This window comes from Molothrus ater, chromosome 4 (assembly GCF_012460135.2).
Source record: "Molothrus ater isolate BHLD 08-10-18 breed brown headed cowbird chromosome 4, BPBGC_Mater_1.1, whole genome shotgun sequence".
In the NCBI taxonomy this organism is placed as follows: Eukaryota; Metazoa; Chordata; class Aves; order Passeriformes; family Icteridae; genus Molothrus; species Molothrus ater.
The window spans coordinates 55,928,287-55,949,222 of record NC_050481.2 but is presented as its reverse complement, the minus strand read 5'-3'; the positions used below and the strand labels follow the sequence as shown (position 1 = coordinate 55,949,222).

The 20,936-nt window shown below is 34.3% G+C and overlaps 1 protein-coding gene across 5 annotated transcripts in view; it reads left to right on the top strand.

Annotated features, from left to right (window-relative positions):
• SLIT2 (slit guidance ligand 2) overlaps positions 1-20,936 on the top strand; it is a 258,736-nt gene that overhangs the window by 140,511 nt on the left and 97,289 nt on the right. For all 5 annotated transcript variants that reach the window (XM_036382153.2, XM_054514636.1, XM_036382151.2 and 2 more), the window contains exons 5-6: positions 8,527-8,598; positions 17,371-17,442. In XM_036382153.2, coding sequence (XP_036238046.1) covers positions 8,527-8,598; positions 17,371-17,442 — 144 coding nt within the window. The remainder of the gene's footprint in view (positions 1-8,526; positions 8,599-17,370; positions 17,443-20,936) is intronic.

Here is a 20,936-nt window from a genome sequence, read left to right as displayed (position 1 = left end):
AATGAAGAATAAATGGCGAATCTCCTTAAGCAATCATTTTCAGTAGTATCAGAACTACAAATTGATTTAAGTACACTTTTGGACACATTGTAGAGTGGAATTGATTTTGCAGCCCGTGGGTTAACTTTTCTGCCAAGACAGACATTGGAGGTTTTGGCTTAGTCCAAACCCAAAATGTATTCCTATTAAAAAGTAACTGGTCTAGTACTTGTACTCTGTGCTATTTAGATTTAGAAATCATTGATTGCTAATACTAAAAATTATAAATACGTAGTGTATTATATTGCATGGATATAAAGAGTCAGGCTGTTTCTCAAACAAAAGAAAGGAGATTAGCACTAAGTATCAGAATTTAAATTGTGGATGACTGAAACTAAACGTTAAGGTTGAGGGTACTGATAAACTCTGGAGATTGCCAGGCTACCAGTCCTACTATTGTGTAGTGCATTACTTTTTCTCTTTTGCTGTCTGTGTTCTGTAATACATGAATGATCTCTCTTCTTTAATAAATAAATAGATAAAGTAGATTAAAAGATGTAATGCTGAAATAATACAGATAATAGTATGCCAAAAGCTATAATAAGAAGCACATTTTGATTCCATAACAGATTTATAAATGGATGACATTTAAAAAACCTCAAGCATTAAGAATGAAAGAAGCATGAATGATATAATCAAAAGTGCTATCATTAAAAAATGAGACATGAAAGTGGGCAGGGAAATTCAGTCTGAATATTCTTAGGGGGAAAAAAAAAAGCATTCCTTACCATGGGAATTGCTGTGATTCTAATCATTCAGTCCCTGTTGTAGTGATGATTGCCCTGTGTTGTGAAATGTGAAATATTCACTTGGGCAATGTAGCACACCATGGCCCAGGGAGTGATCCTGCTTTAGCGTGAGAATAGGTTTTGTGCCTACTGTGTGCAGCATCTGAATCTCTAGGGAGTCAACAGAGCAAATGGAAATTAGTGATGCAGAGAGAACCTGAAATTCTGTCCTCTAAATCTTTCTCATCAGTTTTGTGCTCCTCAGCATGGTACTGATCCATGCTACTGCTGATACATACTGCCTTGGTTTCCCCATCTGTAAAAGGAGGTTAATAGTAGCTTTCTCATACATGAAATTTTAATCCTCCTATGGGAAGCAGCAGTAATAATGATTTACAGAACTAATGTTTGAAATTACAATTTATAGGTTTTATCTTCATGAGGGGATATACATGTGCCGTAGAGACCTGTTAGCTACTGCTGGTATTATTGGACACCTTTTGTGTCTTCAATATTAAGAGAAATAGCTGCAATGATTGTTTTACTAAAGAACAGAAGAATAAAACCATTGAAATTAATAGGAAGCTAACTAGTTTATTTCACAGTCAAAGAATAATGGTACAACAGTTTTTGATTGTTTGATTTTGTTTCTTTGTTTGTTTTGCTTTCTCAGAACAAGAGTTTAGACTGAATTTTTAATTATATATCTTTAAACATTTTCTTGTTGCATCATAATTGATCTGTAGATCTGCCAGAAAGCTATGCCTACTAAAAGGACATGACAAGCCATTTGAGTATAAGACTATCTTAATGAATAAGTGATGCCATACAGTAACTTGTTATACAGTAACTGTATAAAGGTAAAGCCGAGCATATGTCAGTATTCTAACAATTAACTGGCTAAGGCTCACTTGACTGATGGGAAAGGTACTTAGTTGTCTGCATATATTAATGTATTTGCTGAACATGGGATAAAAAAAATGTTCTGTTATAATTAATCATTTGTGTTTGTTTAGTAAGCTCGTGTTACACTATGATATATTGCTGCCATGATGGAATTCCTGATAGGCTTCAGTAGCTCCAGTTCACCTGAGCTACTGATTTAAAGGAGCTGTCTCTTCAGGATGCTCCCCCTGCATTAACACCACAATGTTCAGTGGCATCTGTATTCTTGACGACTTTGTGCTTTGCTTTGATTTTTTGATTACATAGTTTCGAAAATAATTTTCACACTTACATTTATCCTTTATCCTAATACAATAAAACTTGTGGTAGTCAAAGCATGCCCCTGTAGCATTCAGAAAAGGTCTTAGATTAAATTCCTAGGCATGCTGGAACTTTGCAGTTTGGTTGTATAGCGATAAATGAAGTTTCATGAGCAGGAAAAAACCCATCTGGTCAGAACTTTTCCATGTTAACACAAGACACCTAATACAAAGTAGAAAAATGTATTTATTCAAATTTTGAAAGTAGACAACTGTCATTTTAGAAATGAAATCCAAGTCAGAGATCCACTGAAACATAAAAAATCTACTTTGGCATTTCATTCTCTCCTCTTTGCATTGGAAAGCCCATGGCTATGGCAGCTTTGCAAACAGAGGCAGCTGCCAGTGTTCATGATAATGTGAAATAACCTTTTGCCATACATCTCTGGAAACATTTCACTTTAAACACTTGAAACTTGGGGCTGTGGCTGCCTTGTCTTATGCTGTCATGTTGCAGCATGTTCACAGCTTCCATATCTCAGATTTTACTATGGGTGTTTTCAGTGCCTCCCAGTGAGACAGAGCTCTTTGTTTTCCATAAGATCAAAGCCAGGGAGTAAATAATAACTCTTGGTTCTTGCTCTGGAATAGCTTTGAGGTTTTAGATGATCTGCCTCATTAATGTGATTGTGACCTGAGAAGTGTCTCAGACCATGCAAGACCTCACAGATAATCTTCATGAAATCCAGAATCCAGCGAGTAGCCTATGCCAGAGCATGTTTCACAGGCTCTTTCTGCAAGGAGCTTCCTAGTGAATAGGTAGGGCATGTCTTCTCCTTGCCACCTGTATTTGTTAAGGTGTACTCAAATACAGAAATATTGTAGGAATACTGAACAGTACTGAAGAAAAAGCCAATCATAATTAAAACATCTGAAATGGACAGGACCATTTAATATTCATAAATTAATTGTTTGGTTAGTTTTACTATTTTAGGGTAAATGTCTAATTGACACTCAATGTATCAATGTATACTAATGTTCCTAAAAAGAAGTTGTTACTTGTTCCATCAAAATAATCTGATTGACCTAGGTGATAATTATAGGTCCCTTTCAACTGAACTATCCTATTCAAAAATATGGGGTTTTTTTCACCATCTTTTTATTCCAAGTGAAATCCCCTGTGCAAATTCATATATTTGATTTTCAGTCCAATAATTTAAATAATTCTCATTCTTTTTATTTCTTTGAATGTCCAGTAGTCTCATTATCTATGAGATTTTGTCACCTTATAGAGGCATGGAGGTTTTAATGCAAAATATAGTTACCTAATGTTAGAAGTGTTGTTTTCCAGTAAGAGAGAAGTACTCAGCAAGGCTTACTTCTTTCATGTCACTAATACATAAATAACTATCAGGATGCCAGTCATCAGATAGCCACTTCCTGAGATGTTTTTATAAACTGGCATAAATAAACTGGTAAGCATTCAGTACTTAGTTGGGCTGAGTATTTCTGCCTTTTCCTTTAAAAATCAGGACACATTAGTCATTCCCAGTACTCAGTACTTTGCAAAGTACAGAATGGCAGTATAGATTTATGATATCTGTGGTCAGACACAGAGGGAGGTTAAACCATTGAGGAAAATAAAATTACAAGTAATTAAATTTACAAGCAGGTTTGCCATCTTCAAAAGATTTAGTGTTGCAGAACGAACAATGATTTAGCCACACAACAAAACTGTGATACAGCCTTAACAGTTTATGATATAGATATTTTATGTGATGTTTCAATTTATATAATTAAAAATTGAGCCCTCCTTTTTAAGGGTATATAGGATTTTAAGGCTATATAGGGTATTCAGCTGAGAGCCATACATGGTGAGTAATAAAATAACTGCAATGCAGTACTGTTTGCATTTTTTAAGAGCTGAACCATTCCATCAGGATCATTAATTTCAGGTTATCTCAGGGCTTTATCTTCAGATAAGAAAGCAATACTGTATATAAGTCTTCAAGGTTGTTTTTTTTTCTGAGAACAGGTTAGTATCTTCTATTGGTATGAATTTCAAATGTTCACAGGACTGTAAGCTGTGAGGTTTTTTCCCTGATACTCCTCTATCTACTAACCAGTAAATATGATAAATAGAACTGTACCATTTCCATCCTGTTCTTAAGAAGGATTCAGTAGTATCAAGGTTTTTGGCAAGGTCTTCTTGCTATTTCCACAAGCTAAATACATTATCATTTCCAGTGTATTCTTGGAGAACAAAAGTCTGCATACACAAAATGAAGCTGTTGGGGGAGGAAGGGTAGGGGCAGAGGTGTTTGGGCTTTTTTTAATGGTATTGTTTTTGTTATTGATTTTTTTTCTTAGTTCATCGGTTGTGAAATGCAGAAATCTACATTCTTTTAGCCATAATTTCAAATTAGACAAGTTAAGTTGCTCTGTCAGAATATCCAAATTAAATCTTTAATCTTTGGAAATCGGTTTAAAAGCTGAGGCATATGTGCTTATCAGAATCCATTGCATGTAAATTGCCTTTATCCAGTTTGTTTAAAAATAAATTATATTTTACATAAGCATGGTAATTGCAGAACTTACTTCATCACAAATCTTAGAGAATCTATAGTTGTTCTGGTTTTATTGATGAGTTTGAATACTTGGAAAGACTATGTTAATTATAAAAAGTAGTTATTTAGATGCAGCATATTTAGTCATTGATTTAGAAACACACACCTGACCTTCAAAGAGAGAAAAAATAGTATGCAAGTTTTTCAAAACAGTGATGCAGTTGGGCAAAAATTCAGAAATCTTTGTTCATTCTTCACTGTGTATCTTCACCTAAAGTGGGATTCAGCTTTGTTTGCTTTATGGATTTGGTTTTCTGTTTTTGCATTTGGGAGAATGGGGTTGCAGCCACAATATTACAACTCAGAAGAATGCTCAACATATTTACATCTTAAACTTATCTGAAACAATCCACTGTATACTCAGGCTGGTTTGTGCATCTAGAGCAGCAGCAATGCTTATTTGTGCCTCCTCTGAAAAGTCTCTGTCAGCTGCTGCCACTCTAACTCACCCAGGAGGCTTTTGGGGCCAATCTGCTATTTAACCCCTGTACTACCTTTTAACTTGAGGAAACAAATCTGAGAGTTGTCCTTGAGAACATCTCCCATTCAGAGAGACTGAAGTTACACCTGACCCTGAGCACAGGTTTGGGGATCTGGAGCAAGAGGAGCAGTGGAGGACAAGGAACAAAGGTGCTCTGCCCACCACTGAATGACATAAATGAAGGTCACAAAGTTGCACTAAGGAATTTTCTTGAAGGTCAATGTCTAAGGTACTCCAGTTCAGACTTAGTAATTTGGTGTATATCTCTCTAGGAATTATACAATAGAGTCAAGAACAATTTAGTTAAAAGAGGCCTCTATGACAGCAAGAATCTGCATAAAGATGAATTTGTCAAAATATCTCACTAGATCATTGCTCTCTATTAAAGAAAGAAATTCTCACATAGCCTTGGCTTTTTCACTCTAGCTGTATTTTTTATTAAATTCTACTGTTCCAAAGGTATTCTGGATTTTAATGTAAAGTCTTGGGCTGTAATATTAATGGAGAATAATTTGTTCCAGTGAAAATATCTTAGTCAGATCGACACTTTGAAATGTGAATCAGGTTCATGCCTTTTAAAAAAATAAAACGGATCTCTTCTTATAAAAGTAGTAAGTTTTGCTGTATCTTGGCTTAAATATTCTTAGATATTCTTGGATATTCTTTCATTTTAGGGGGATCGATTGCCATCATAGAGCCTCTATTCAAAGACTGCCTATTTTTGAAATGGAAGCTGATGTCTGCATAGTTATAAGTGCAGCAATACAATGACCATCAGGCTGAAAAGGAGTTTTGCACCTTTCTTCACTACAGAATATAAGTTGCAAAGTCAAATCAATGTAATGTAATGGCATGCAAAATTGGCTGGTTTTATCTACAAAATAGATTTTTGCCCCATTTCCTATGAAAGTCACAATGCACTTTGTGCTGCTTGTGGCCTTCATTTTTGAGCAGTCTAAGAATTACGGTGGAATGAGTTCAAAGATCAATAAAAAAGACCACATGCAGCTTCTGAGTTGTGAAATGTAGGTGTAATTTATGCAAGAAGAAAAAGTTGAATGTTTGTTTAAGCCCTTCAAGGTTTTTATGAGGAAGTTTTTTACACTGAGTAGATAAGAACTTGAAGCAATCAATAAATAATTACTAAAATTTTTCCTGCTATAAGGAAAATACTATTCTTTATGAGAAGTAGAATTTAGCAGTGTGGAAATGAACTTACACTTTTGTTACAGAAACAGTTCCAAGTTTCCCGAACCAGCTGATGCATTGCAAAAAAATTACTTTTGGAAAACAACATTTGCCGATCTTACCTAGCTCTCTGCATTTAAATGTATGCTTTAAACAATGCCTTGTTCAGCAAGGCTGGGAACCTTTTCAGTCAAGTAGTTTACATTTGAAATTAGCTAAAATTACCAGGGAACACTATACTTCAGTCTGCTTGAGCTTGTGCTACAGGGAAATGGTGTTGACTCTGCTGACCCAGCAGTAAATCTAGCCTGCAATTAGTTTGTCTCGTGTCTTTTGCATTTGCATACACCCAGACATACCTGTGCACAATGCCTCTGTGTATTGGCTATTGAGGGACCTGGCACAGTGACTGTCACTTGTAAGTCCTTGTGTTTGTGCCAAAATTTCCCACAGAAACAAAGATTTTGAACATTGATATTTTCTGTTGGTTTTTAAAAATAATTTACATTTGGCCTCAATATTAATCATCTTTCACTTTTTCAATTATATAAAATGGTGAGTGATGATACTCTATCAAATGCCATGAAAAGCTTAATGCACCATTGCCCATTATCTCCTGTAGTAAATATTTACGGGTACAGCAGTGGCTCACGTAGATATATACATATATCTGTGTTATAAACTAATCACTCATCATGATACAAATCACTACTGCTAGCTTAGCCACTTCACACACAGTTTTTATACAGGTAAAATGTATTAGTCAATTAGACAGAAATGTAAATATAGATATTTGCGTTTTATGCTTATAAGAGAATTTTTTTCCAAGGAAGTAGGCTGTTAAATCATGTTACCGTAACAAATGCTGAAGGCTGCTTTTTCATTCATTGCCACTGAATTTATTGTCAGAGCAGTACAGTCATATCCCATTTCAAGATTACTTAGGTGGCTTGAAAATTAAATCACAGCTCACAAATTCTCTTTTTTCACACATGATTAATAATACTAAAATTGGGTCTAGTTTTAAGTATACTTTGCAAGATATTGCAGTGCAATTAGGTGCATGAACTATGAAAGATTTAGTAAATAGAAAGTGATTTTCCATAAATTAACAATGAATTGGATCATACAAAATTGCTGCAATGTATGTGGAATCATATTCAAAATAATTACATTGATATAAATTTTGTTAAAGTTGAGGAAAACGGGGTTTTATAAAGTCCTCAAATTGTGTTTTGCGAGTTCATAAATCTGAAAGGGATCTTCAGGAGTGATTGCTCAGAACTGGAAATATGAGCTCATGCTAGATTACATTTTAGAGAAAGAATATATCAAAAGCATGACTTCTTATGTCTAATGATTCTTGCTTCTTCACTTAATCTGAGCTATATCTCTTAATTCTGTGCACAGTTTTGCCATGTTTCTCTAAAAATTCTTTCTGAAAAACATCCTCTAAAGATGTCTCCAAATCTCAAGGTAGAGAAACTTCTGCTAGGATCTGAATTGCATTTGGTGTGCTTTTAGAGTAAAGATCCTGGGTTGGTTTTAGCAAAATGAAATCTAGTTAACTATAAGAAAACTGCTGTGCAAATGGACTTAAAATCCCTGTGTAGAGACAAAAATGGGTCTGTATTTCAGAAAAAATAAAGGGCTGTTTATTCATACTGATAGCAAAAAACCACTACTGAACAATAATTTTATAAGCATTTTAATAGTATTTTTCTTTTGTAAAAGATAATAATTTCAGATGACATGATACAGTTGATTGTACAGGGATTTTGGGGAGGAATATTAGATGTCTGCTGCAGAATGTATTTTAATTCCTTCTTTTAAAATATATGATGCTTGACACTGAAACAAAAGTCAGAAACATATTGATCTCAGATACTACACAGCTTCATTGTTGTTTCTCAGTAGCTCACTATTTGTTCTATTTGCTGAATTTCAGTCTTCCTTACATAAAGCTGAATATACTATCAAACATGGATTTGGAATGGTTGAAAAGTGAAAACACTTCCACTGTTTTTTTTATTATTTTTTGGCATATATGTTGTTATTTTCTAAAGGAACTGCCTAGTGTGACAGAGAGAAACAATTTTGACTATTATTGCTACTTCTTTTCTTCAGTTACAAATCAATTAATGTAATAAAATAAGCTTCATTGGAAATATTGACTGAACCATAATGGTTGAATTTTTTTTTGTTATACATGAAACTAAATATATATAGCACTTTTACATTTATATTTTTTTTCTTAGTGATCTTAGTGAAAATCAGATTCAAGCAATACCAAGGAAAGCATTCCGAGGAGCGGTAGACATAAAAAATCTGTAAGTATTTTCTTCCTTCCATATATTCTGATGATAATGCTTTGTAGATACACTGCTCTTTTTTTTTTTTTTTTTTTTTTTTTGTATCAGATATCTTTTTTCTAAGAACTGTTATAGCTGCTTGAGGAATATCTGCATAACACTGATATCATTTGTTTGTGCAAAATACTTTAACGGATCTTAAACATCCTCAAATTGCCTTATGGAAATGTAAAAAATTGAAATAAGTTGAAGACAATATGTCATTATAACTTTTAGTCTATAAAACTGAGTTAAATATTTGAAAGTCAGGCAATTTGAAATATTTTATGGTTTCATGTGGAAAAAATCATTTTGCCTTGGTTTTAAAAGTTTGTCTTTTGTTTGCTTGCATAAGAAGACAAGTCATGCTATTATCTAGTTTTGCTAGCATATGTTTTTATACTTGTGTGAATATTTTACTTGCTCAGTTTTCTTCTGTTGTCTTTCTGAAAGAAAGATAGTTTCCTGGAGATAGTGACTTTGAAGTTCATGGACAGGTTTTGAATTCTTATGGTTTCTAAATGTGGAAATATGTGAGTTTCAAGACAAAGCAAAGCAGTAACTTTTTACTTTCTGTTCAGAGTAGTAAGGCAGTTTAGTGGGTTGGACAAACCGAACAACCTGAAGACCTGTGATGAACTTCTGTAGTAGGAAACAATAGCTTATGCACTCAAAAGCTTCAACCCCTACTGTAAGCCAAGGACTCATGACTTACAAACAGCCAGCAAAGACAGAGGACATACAATAATAGGTTTCAGAAAGACTATGGAGCTTCCAGAGTGATGCAGCTGTGAAAAAATATGATTGCTATATAATGTGGCATCAATAAATATAGGGAAATATTAGGTTATAGGAGGCTTTCATGTTATTCCTGCTGAAAAAAATTTATTAATTGAAGTTGCCATTGCTAAAATAGAAAGACAAACATCTAGTTGTATTGCTCTGAAAACAGGAGTGCTCTATGATTGATGTATCCTCAGTAGCAGAGGATGGGCTAGGAAGCCCTTCACTTTTCTGTCTGCCTGTGATGGAATCCATTCTGCTGCCTGCAGCACTGCACAAAAATTGGTGAGGAAAATGTCTTTTTGAAGATTTAGCAGAATGCCCAAGAATGTGGCCTACTACAGTTCTTCCCTGAAATGAAATTCTATCATACCTCAGTGGAAAAAATCATTACGTTCAACTCTGTTGTGTTCAAAAACATGCAAATGCTTGTGATCCTCTGGGTAGCTCTGTTACTCTATTTAATTGACAGTTTATGAGTTTTTATTCAGAACTAGTCCCACCGCTGTGCATGGTCAAACAGAGATCTGGCTACAAGAAGCCTGCATTTTTCTGCAAATCAGGCTGTTGTGCTTTTCCAGAATCTTTGGGGAGGAGACAAACCCCAGCCTTCCATTTAGCCTTGGTCTTAGAGAAGAAAGGTATAGCAAGAATTTTACAAGTTGTATTTCATTGTTTAAGAAAATTAGGGCGACAACTGATAAGTGACAGGTATAGAAGACATCACTGTTCAAACAGGAATTCATCTGTCAGGAGGTTGTAGCCAGGTGTGTGTCATTCTCTTTCCCAAGTAAGAAGAAATGCCCTAGAGTAGCACCAGTGGAAGTTTAGATTGGATATGAGGAATAAGTCTCCACCAAAAATTATTTTATGCTTTGAAATAGGTGGCTGAGGGAAGAGATTGAGTCATCGTAAACTGGAGGTATTCAAAAACATGTAGATGTGGCACTAAGAGGCAGGATTGAGCAGTGGACTTGGCAGTGTCAGGTTTACAGTTGAACTCCATGATCTTAGAGGTCTTTTCCAACCTAAATGATTCTATGAGTCTATGAAGGTGATTAACCTAAGGTCCAGAACCAAATACTTGTATATCCTTAATAAGAATTGTCCTAAGTAGAATTCCGTATTTGTTCTAGTTTTGGACGTTTCTTCTAGAAATAACCTAGTAGCTTAGCATAATGTTAAAGATGTATCTCTTCCAAACTCATCTATGAGATAGGTAAAGGTGCAAAGAGAAAAGAAACCTCTATTAGAGCATATTGTAATATATATATATATATATATATATTATAAAAAATGTGTAACAACTGCAATTACATCAGTTTCAATTTAAATTACTGAACCTTTTCTTTAAACATGGAATGATTGATAACCATCCAGAACAGTAGCTCTATTAAGTTATTTTAATAGTGGTTAACCGATTTCAAACCGATTTCACAGAATTTGACCTGATAAAATATTTTATGTTCCTGAATGGAGACTCACCATTCTCTCATTTTCACCAAATACCTTCCTTCTGAATCTGTAATTGGAATATTTTGGAAAAATTATGGTAAAAATAGTATTTTGGAAAACTTATTGAAAATCTTATTGTATACTTCTTAGTCTTTGCAGAGCAAAAGGAATGAGATGTTAGCTCAGATAATCTGACGGAAGCTGCTTCCTATAAGTTTGATAATACCACTATAACCTCCTGCAGCATGTTAGCTCTAGAGTCCTCTTGATGTTTCTCAGAAGAAGCTGTCTAGTTTCCATAAAATGCATCCATGGTGCTTTCTTTCCAGACATCTTAATGCTCATCTTAATGTAGATTCTGTAGAAGATAAAAAGCAAAATGGGCAAGACATTATGAGAATTGACAATGTGGGCAACCTGCCACACCCTTGTAGCAAAAAGAGTAACAAACTCTGAGAAACATTCAGGCTTCAGAAATGTAATTTACATCTAATTGGAATTACCCAGTTTCCAATTTGTTATGCCTTTCGTCTTAGAAGTGAGAAGAGTTTGGCTGTCTGTACTCTCACTTGAGGCAACTGTAAGCAGCAATAAAATCCCCCCTTTCCCCTCTCTCTAACAGCCAAACTAATGCATTTCTCGCAGACCGTCCCCAAATGTTATCTGCTTCAACCCAATTCTTGTGGCCCTGTTTGACTCTGTCTTCTACTGGAGAGGCCAACACTAGGTGCCATCTCACAAACTCAGAAGTCATCTCAAAAATGCCAGTGTCCCTGGCTTCACTCTCACCAATGCAGCCCAGTTGTTTGTAAAGTATTAAGTTATTCAGTAAAAGTGACAAAAATTGGGGGAAGCTTATGTTGTAGTAGCTCCAGACTAGAAATCCAGTATCCATTATTTTGGCAGTTCAAATGTAGTAAACATAATATCTACAGTGTGTCAAAGTCTCAGTTTTTCTATTCAAGGAAGTATTCTTGAATGACTTAAAGAGCAATACACTCCATACACTGTAGCTATTGATCTGAGACTTGAGACCAATTAGGGTGAAATTCTGAAAATACAATTCCTAAAGTTACCCCTAACTTGCAAATTTTTCAGGGAGAAGAGTATTCACCAAGATATTAGATTCTTCAGAGAAGACAGTGGCATCTACTTTTTACAAAATAAACAGAAATTATCATATAAATGAGAAACTAAACACAGATTTTTTAATAGACATGTTAATGAATGTTTCATAACGCTCACTGGTGATATAGTACTCAAACTGGATGAGAAAGATTCTTTAAATTTTCTCAACTTCAGGAATTTTGTTTGTATTTAAGATGGTAAGAAAATGCTTTAGATGCCCAGATTGCAAGCTTAAATGGGGTTGTTTTTGAAGCTGGTTGAATTAGGAAGAAAAATAACTGAGTTACTAACATATTTAAGGCACCACTGAAAGAACAATAGTGCTATGCTCTCCTTTTGAGTAGATTTTTGCCTTATGACTTTTCCATTTCAAGTGTGTAAAATTTTATAAGATTCCAATTTTCTCTTTCTCTGTATAATCGATGCCTGGCAGAGGATGGAAAGGAATACACCAATATCATGGTGGAATTGTGATGCTAAATATGTACAATCTAAAATGTTACCAAAAATAGTAGGGCACATTTTCATCATATCTCATACAAGGATCTTGTGCCCTGTTTTTCTTGTCATGCTCTCGGCCTTCATTTCTCTTCTTTGTGTTCATTTGCGTCCGTTTCTTTCCAGCAAGTGGAGGAGACTGTAGCTGTCATGGCAGAAATAAAGGCTGCAGAGCAATGTTAAACACATTAAATTGCCTGGGAAAATGAAGAATTAGTGAAGAGGGAGGCAGTTACCAGCATCCAATCTAAGTCCTTCTCATTTTACTAAGCTTTGTCCAAAAATTTGATTGATATTACTTGTTGTTGCCCTTATGCCTCTTTTATGCTGATTGTGAAACATTTAAAGCTGCCACTAGAGACATAAATGAATTTTGTATTAATTATTTTTGGGAATGATTGGACTTTTTAAAATTCCAATTATTAGTAGTTGAAAAAGAGATTCCTGCTGATGTTCTCATTACTTATTTCTTCTCAGATCACTCATAATATTCTACTGCAACTGGAAGTATAGTTGTCTATTCATCTGTACAAGTGCTGTTCTAAATACATTGCTTGTCTAAGATATGCTTAAATAATCTAGAATTCAATATTTCTCATTCTTGCTCTTGCAGGAAATCTCAATTGGACTGCTAGTCTGTTCAGCCACCTGCATTTCAAGTTTACATAAAGAAGGATTTTCACAGGGTGTAGTGAACTACATTCTGTGTATGCTTAAGATTTTTATTACAATAAAAAATAGCTCTGAAGCCATGAAGGAAAGAATAGATATACTTTTCTAGTGCCTCCTAAAGCTCTTGTTGCCAAGCAGGTTGGTGACCCTGTGGCCTTTGGGAAAAAAAACAAAACAACTTGTTCTTACTGATAGTTAAAATAAATAGCATTTCAATAATATTTTTAAAGTTTTGTTTTCTTTTAAAAAGTTTTTTCTTATTAATCTGATAATATCTTTGAATCATATAACATATATAGATTTTTAATTTTTTATTCATGCTCCTTTTGATGACATTCTTTTGTTTAATTTTTACTTTTATTTGGTATCATTTTCCTCCCATAAGATAATTCTAAGATTAACCAAGTAGAGTGCTAGACAATTTTCAGAGGACTGAGCAATTGAACTATAAATCTTTTCGTTTCTAAAACTTCTAGTTTGTTCAGCAAGTATGCATTACTTGGATGTAAATATTGACAGTCATGGGAAACAAGCAGTTCTTTGAAGTTTGATAAAAAATAAATAAATTCTGGCATGATTTTTTTTACATAATTTTTAACTAATTCCTCTGAAATTATTGATTTGTCATGACAATGAGATTGAGAAATAAGAAATAGGAATCATAACTCAGCTCTGTTGAAAAAAGTAGCTCTTGCAAAGGACCACAAAATGTCTTCAAACTGTGAAGAACAGGAGAGTAAAGCAGACAATCGTTTGAATTTTTCCTACTTTCAACTTTCTAGGAATGAGTAAAAGATGTTTTCTCTGTCAAGAGTCAGATGACAGATTTTTCCTGTATGAGGGTAGTAGTTTTTAAATGTATGCAGCATCTTCTGTTAGTCATTAAATGTTCTTCTTGTGGGATAACAAGGTTTATTTTAAGATATTTATTTATCATTATCTGGTAGACAACATATGCCAGAAGGAAAGAAAATATAAGTTAGCAACATGTTTCTACAGCATAAGAGCAATAAATATAAAACATCATACAGTAAACATATTATTAGTTGAATGCTTATTATTCTTACTAGTTCTTATTGCTAAACTCACATAAACATTGGCATTTTAAGCAGCAGTAGATTAATTCAGTTAGATTATTTCGTACAGAAAATACCCAGGTAATGCTGCAGACACAGGTGTAAAATCCAGTTAATTCTCTGTGATGGTGGAAGTATTTTGAATGTGACAACTGTTGTTTAGTATTTTATGAGCTTCACAGGAATGGCACTGCTGAAGCTTTGTGAATGTTGGAGGCAGAAAGGAACAGCAGCGTTACAAAAGCATGGAGAGATCCCACGTAGAAAAGACCCAAAATGGAGGTGGAGCAGGCAGACAGATGATAAACTGGGGAGAGGGGAAGGATGAGAATGGGCCAGAGTTGCTGGTCCATCTCTGTTCAGCTTTGGTCCTCAGAGTGTTCTAATAATTTGAAAAGAAGAACAACAGCTCTTGGGGGAAAAAAAAAACCTTCTAAGATGGAATTAGGGTTATTGGTATACTCAATAGCTTAATGGTGAAAAGGTTTCGTTATGGTACTGGAGATTTTTATGTGTGGTCATACTAAAAATAAACAAAAGAACGTAACTTAAAATTAGATAAAAATATAATTTTTAATTTCTATGTCTATTTAAGACATAGCTTAATACATACTTGCTACTGAGAACCAGTTTTATCAAAACACACAATCACATTGCTTCAGTATATCTGTTAGAAGGACATCATAAGTTAATGTTACACTGGTTATGAAATATTGTCTAACTTTCTATTTGGGTCATATATGTAGTGTGGGTATCCTTACCCTTAACCTTTACTTTTACCATAAATTGCTATTAAAGCCAATCACACAGTCTTCAAAGTCATGTCCCTTTCATAGCTTAAAAATAAATACATATATATATATATATATATATATATATATATATATCACACCAATTGTTCTTCATGGTGTGTGTCTAATCATTTTTATATCATAGTTGTAACTGATGGAAAATAATCTAAAGCATAAAGACGGTAGCGTCTTTCAAAGACAGTAATTTTTAAAACTAGGGAATATTTTTCCACTACCATCTGCAAACTTCCCTGCCTCATACTGAAACCAATTCATTAGCTCAGTGCAAGCAGAGTAACCTTTCTGGTAAGAAGATTTAAATGGAAACAACTCACCCTTCACTAAGGTAGTGATCATGGTGACTCATTAAAGGAAGTCCAAAAGTTTTCAGGATCACCACAACTGCTGCCAGTCTGGTGGAAGAAATCTGCCTTTCAGCTTGTGTAGGACAAGATTTGCTCAAGTGCTTTCTCGGTTTTAAAAGATTTTCCTTTGTGTATAATGGGGATGATTTAGAAGAAGCTGTGTCAGCACTGATTTATACATTGACAGCTAAGGATAATAAGATATGGGCAAACATGCAGCTCACCCTTTTACAGATTAACCTGCAGACTGCATTAGGCAAATTTGATGGCATTAAAAGATTTTTCCAATTTGTCTGGAAACAATTTCTCTTTTGTATTGTGTCAAGGGTAACATTTCATGCCATTGGAGTAATTTAAATAGCTTTGATAAATTGTTTGAGAGGTTATACTGTGTATATATTTTACCATTTTAAAATAAAAAGGCTATTAGCTTAATTGTTAAATGAAATTCATTACTAAAAATTGAAGAAGCCTTAGAAAGTAGACCTAAGTATTCCAACACTGCAGCACTGGTGTTGTAACATTGCACCAAAATGATTAAAGATCATATTCAGCAACTGATAGTTTGCATTTAGCTTTCAATACACAGAAACACTGTTACAATTATGACAATTGGCATTTTCAGAAACACCGACACTGTTACAATTATGACAATATTTTATTCCCTTGTAGTAGTAATTCAGATGAAACTAGAATAACTTTATAGAAGTTGGTACATTACATTCAGCAATGCTTCTGATGTTTTATTAATAAAGTAAAATGTTGTCATAGATTCAGAAAAATCACAGAAAATGCTTTAGTAGAAGTGTCATTAGCCCAGCTAGCTAATATATAATTGAAGATAGAAGGGCAGAGTTCATTTGTATTTTGTTCATTTTCTTAGTATTGTTCACACACATTTACTCATATATATTATTTGACACTGACAAGCTACCAGCTTGGAGAAGTTTTTAAAGTGAGGTTTTTTATCATCTCTGCTTTGCAAGTCATGCCCTGAAATGCATAAGACATTACAGTATTTATAGGAAAAGCTTTTATGAGTAGAGAAAGTGTGATTTTATGTCTGCATGGTTGTTAATTTAAGCAGACATTTTTAATTGGGCTATATGTGCTGTATCAATGTTTTGAATTGAAAAGGTAATAATCATCTTCAGAGAAACGAATCTAAATTTTTCATAACTTCATACTTAAGGATTAATAATGTATGGGATGGATTGCTGAGTTTTATGTCTAGGATTCGAGTGCTCCATTACAACATGCTATCTGCATATAATTGCAGACAGAACAAAGTCTGTAGAAAACCAGATACTGAAGGTTACAGCAGAAACACTACTTTCATTTGAAGCAGAACTAAAGGAGATAAGTAAACAGGTCTGTAAATGCCTCGGACACTGTTATTTCCACATGTAGACATATTCCAGGAGGTAATTACTGTAAATCCCCTGCAAACCCGGGGGTAACACCTCCCACCTGCTCCAGGCATGCACACACACGCAGGGAGACCCCTAAAACTGGTGTCTGTCCCTGGTCCCTGCTGCGGCGGGTGGAATTAACATGCAGCTGGGCTGCTCTGATAAATGGATTCTGTTAGGTCACCGAGGGGATGCGTGTGACATTAAGTGATTTACCGTCCTTTACCTTAATGAAATTGTTTCAGCGAGATGACGCTGAGAGCTTTTAATGGATAGCTTTTCTTGATGTAATGAAATTGCATTCCTTTGGCATTTAATATAAGGTGCAGTTATTATTTACTGGAGCTTTCCCAGTGCTGCTGTTCTGCGCAGCCAGTTGAGAACAAAAAGGGATTTCGGTGGCAGAGTGCAGGCCAGCGCCGTGCGTGCGGCAGCCCGAGCGGTGGCAGCGATGGCCAGAGCCTTTCCGCTCGCGTGGCCGGCCTCTGCCACCCCTTCGGGAGGCTTCCCTTTCACCTCGCCTTGCCAGCACGCCTCTCCCTTACAAATGCCTTCCTAATCTGTTTAACAGGCAACTGGATTACAACCAGATCAGCTGCATTGAAGATGGGGCGTTCAGGGCTCTGCGTGACCTGGAAGTGCTGTAAGTATTCCTTGTATCTCTTACTCGTAGTGAGAGCTCAGTATCTGGGGAGTGCTAATGTAGCAGCTTATCTGCAAGCTGCAGCCTGGTGTCAGGATGCTCTAGTGAAAAGATGTCTTAAAATAATCCACTGTGATGTGCTATAAAATGGTAAGAAGATATGGAGAGGCATGGATACTCTTTTACTCTCAAGACAGCCATTAAACATAATAATAATAAAAAAGCCATTGACAGAAACTGCAAGGAAAGAATATATTTCATTTTAAAAAGGGGAAGGGCAGCAGTATTAATGAACCCAATTAATTTTGTACATTATCCATTACTGTTGATGTACTGAACATTTCATAATTGTGTTTGTTGTATACTCATCATCAGTTTGATCTTTTGATCACTGAGACTCAGTGTAAGGAACAATATGCTATATCTCTTTGACAATCTGGAATTTTTCAAAGAGGCACTTTATAGCAAATATTACTGCTAGATGTTAAGATGTTTAGCATGTCCATGTCAATAGCTTTTTTTTAAAACATTTTAAGTTTTATGTGTGTAAATACATTTGTATGTCAAAGAAAATATCTTTTTTTGTGTCACAGAAGATTATTTTTGTAACACTTCTTTGCATACTTTTTTCTTCACTTTCTTCAAGTGGCTATCAGTGAGGTTAAAGGTAACAAAATTATCATCTGAGAATAGTTACTGTAATGAGCAAAGTGCCTTAGTTCTCAAAGAATCTGAGGCACAGGACACATTCCTGAAATATTTGCTCTGTCAGTCAAAGTGACACATTTTATTTGGATTTTCTTCATTAAGAAAAAGGAAAGAATTTGTGTATCACTGAGTTACTTCATGTTAATTTGAATCATACATGCTAAATCACAACTTGAGGATGGTGAGGAAATGGGTTTTGTTGTGTTTGGGTTATTTGGGGTTTTTTTTAAATATTCTGAAGAACAGAAGCTTCTCTGGCAATAGTGTCTGCATGTCTAAGAAACCAAAGAGTATGTGAGGAGCTGGTGGTAAAAGTTTTTTATTATTAAACAGTAGTTGGTTTTACTTATGGGTGAATGAAACTGGCAGCCAAATTTGATTTTTTTTTTTTTCAGTCATAGAATAACAAGCCTATTGTTAACTCTGGTATAAAGCCATGTAAAATATAGTGTAGGTTCAATACTACATCTAATTGTTAAGTTGGTGAATTGTTGTCTGTCAGTAAATGTGATGTTCTTGGATATTTTTATAATTGGAACTCTTATATGTGACAGAATATTTTTTCCAATGATGGCTCAATCTGCTTGCTATGGTTTGGTTTTGTTTTGTTTTGTTTTTTTTCTTAATATGAGCCTTTCTTTACAAGTGCAAGGATTAAATGTTTATTAAAAAATAAATAAATACAATGTTTTGTGCATTTTTTAATGCTTGCAATTTTAGTGTTCTTGAAAGGTCATTCTTGCAGTTGAGGTCAGGGGTGCAATTTTTACACTGATTTCAATGAGTAGAAAAAGAGGAAAGAAACTTCTAAAATAACAGTCTGCTGAAAACTAGGTAGTTGGAATTTTTGTGAATGAACATACATAATCTATTAGCATTGTTCAAATACACGACTGTTTGCTGTCTTGAATTATGCTATGTGATAAAAATTTTGTAAAGATTTATGGCATTTTAAGAAATTGAGGTTAATTAAGGTTTTGTATCTAATTAAGGTTCCTTTACATATGGCTTAAAGAATGAAAACTGTGTAGATCAGACCATACTGTATATTCACTGAGTAGCAAATAAGACTATTCATATTGTTTTCATTTGGAGTCACTGAGCAGAGAAAGTGGATATTACTTCAAACTTCAAGTTTGAGGTAAAGCTTTTAAATAGATTGCAATCCTGTTCAGTAGCAGTTTGAAATGATTACCAAAGTAGCAAATCTTATAACTTGGTTAAATAATTGTATATTTTTAGAGGCTGTTAGTGTTAAAGATACAAAATAGCCTGAATATTCCTCTCCATTAATTTCTGTGTTAGTTTTCCTTTGTCTTTGTTTTTTTTTTTTTTTTCCCTAAGGGAAATCTGCTATATTTGGGAAAAAGACTATGGGGAAAATATAACACTGACATGTTAAAAAAAATGGAAAGTGTCTACAAAATGGAAACAAGTCAGTCATCACAGTCTTTGCTATAGGATATAACATTTAAGTAAAAGTATTGAGCCAACTTTTTAAAATTACATTTCTATTATGAAATTAAGCATTTTTATCATTACAGAGGAATAGCTGTAACAATAATTTAATTCCATATGTATCCCTTACATCTATTCCTATATTTAGTTTTCTTTACTCTGAAAAAATTAATAGCTTATATATATACAAAGTAGCAAGGCAAACATCAAACAGCCAGAATTGGAAATTAAAACATTTGTAGATTCGCCTTCTCTTAAGAGCTATGGAAATACTGGCTGATTTCCCTTCATTGAAAATATATTATTTTTAAATCTTGTAAGAAGTTATGCAGGAAGTACTGTGGGAGCCATCATTTACCATGTGGACATTGTAAAAAAACTCTGCCACAATTTACTGACATTTATCCATTAAGACACCTTTTATGGATGTACCCAGTACATTGGCCATTTTTATTTTGTTATTGAAAAGGGGCACAATTTTGTTTTGAAAAGGGGCATAATTCCTCTATTTACTTGTTTGGGGTTTTTTTGGGGTTTTTTTTTCTATTATTCTTCTTTCAGTATATGTATCCCTAAGAACACACAGGGGAGATCCCTTATGCACAGCAAAAGAAAGATTTAGTACATGGAATGAGTAAGAACACAAAGGTAAAATGCTGCACATTGCACCAGTAATTAATTTCTTGGTTAATGTGGAGATATATAGCCTGATCCTGGTCAGGGTGCTGTGATTTTACCTTGCTGTGTTTCAAGATCAGACTGTACAAATAATTTGTTCAAAATAGGAGCAAGTTACAGTTTTTGGTTAAAAAAAAAAAAGGAAAAAGGAAAATAGTTTCTTTTTCAAAAGGGAGAAAAGCTTTTTTTCAGTGGGAGTTATTATTTATTACTGTTCTGGTTACATAGATCTCATTATCCATTCTGCTTACATGAGTAATCTCTAAGTCAAATCTGTAAATTCTATTGCTTGCTTCCTTTTTTTGGAGTAAAGCTTGTTTGCATTTTATTTGCAGCCTAAAGACAATATTTAACTGCAAGTTAATTCATAAAGTTTCTGAATCTTTACAAACTATGTGTAATGAGTATAACAAACTCTGTAGCCAAGAATTGGCTTAGATTTGTTCCTGGTTCCTATCTCAATTTCCCAACACTTTGTCTAAAATATAAATTGCTAGTTTGCTAAAGTGTTACATTTCCTGACACCTATCATATTGGAAACTCCCCTATTGTTCATGCAGCTCTAGATCATCTATAGTAACTCATTCCCTATAAAAGCCAAGCACAGCCCAGAGTTAATATTTTCTAAAATTCTTGGGAAAAAACCATTC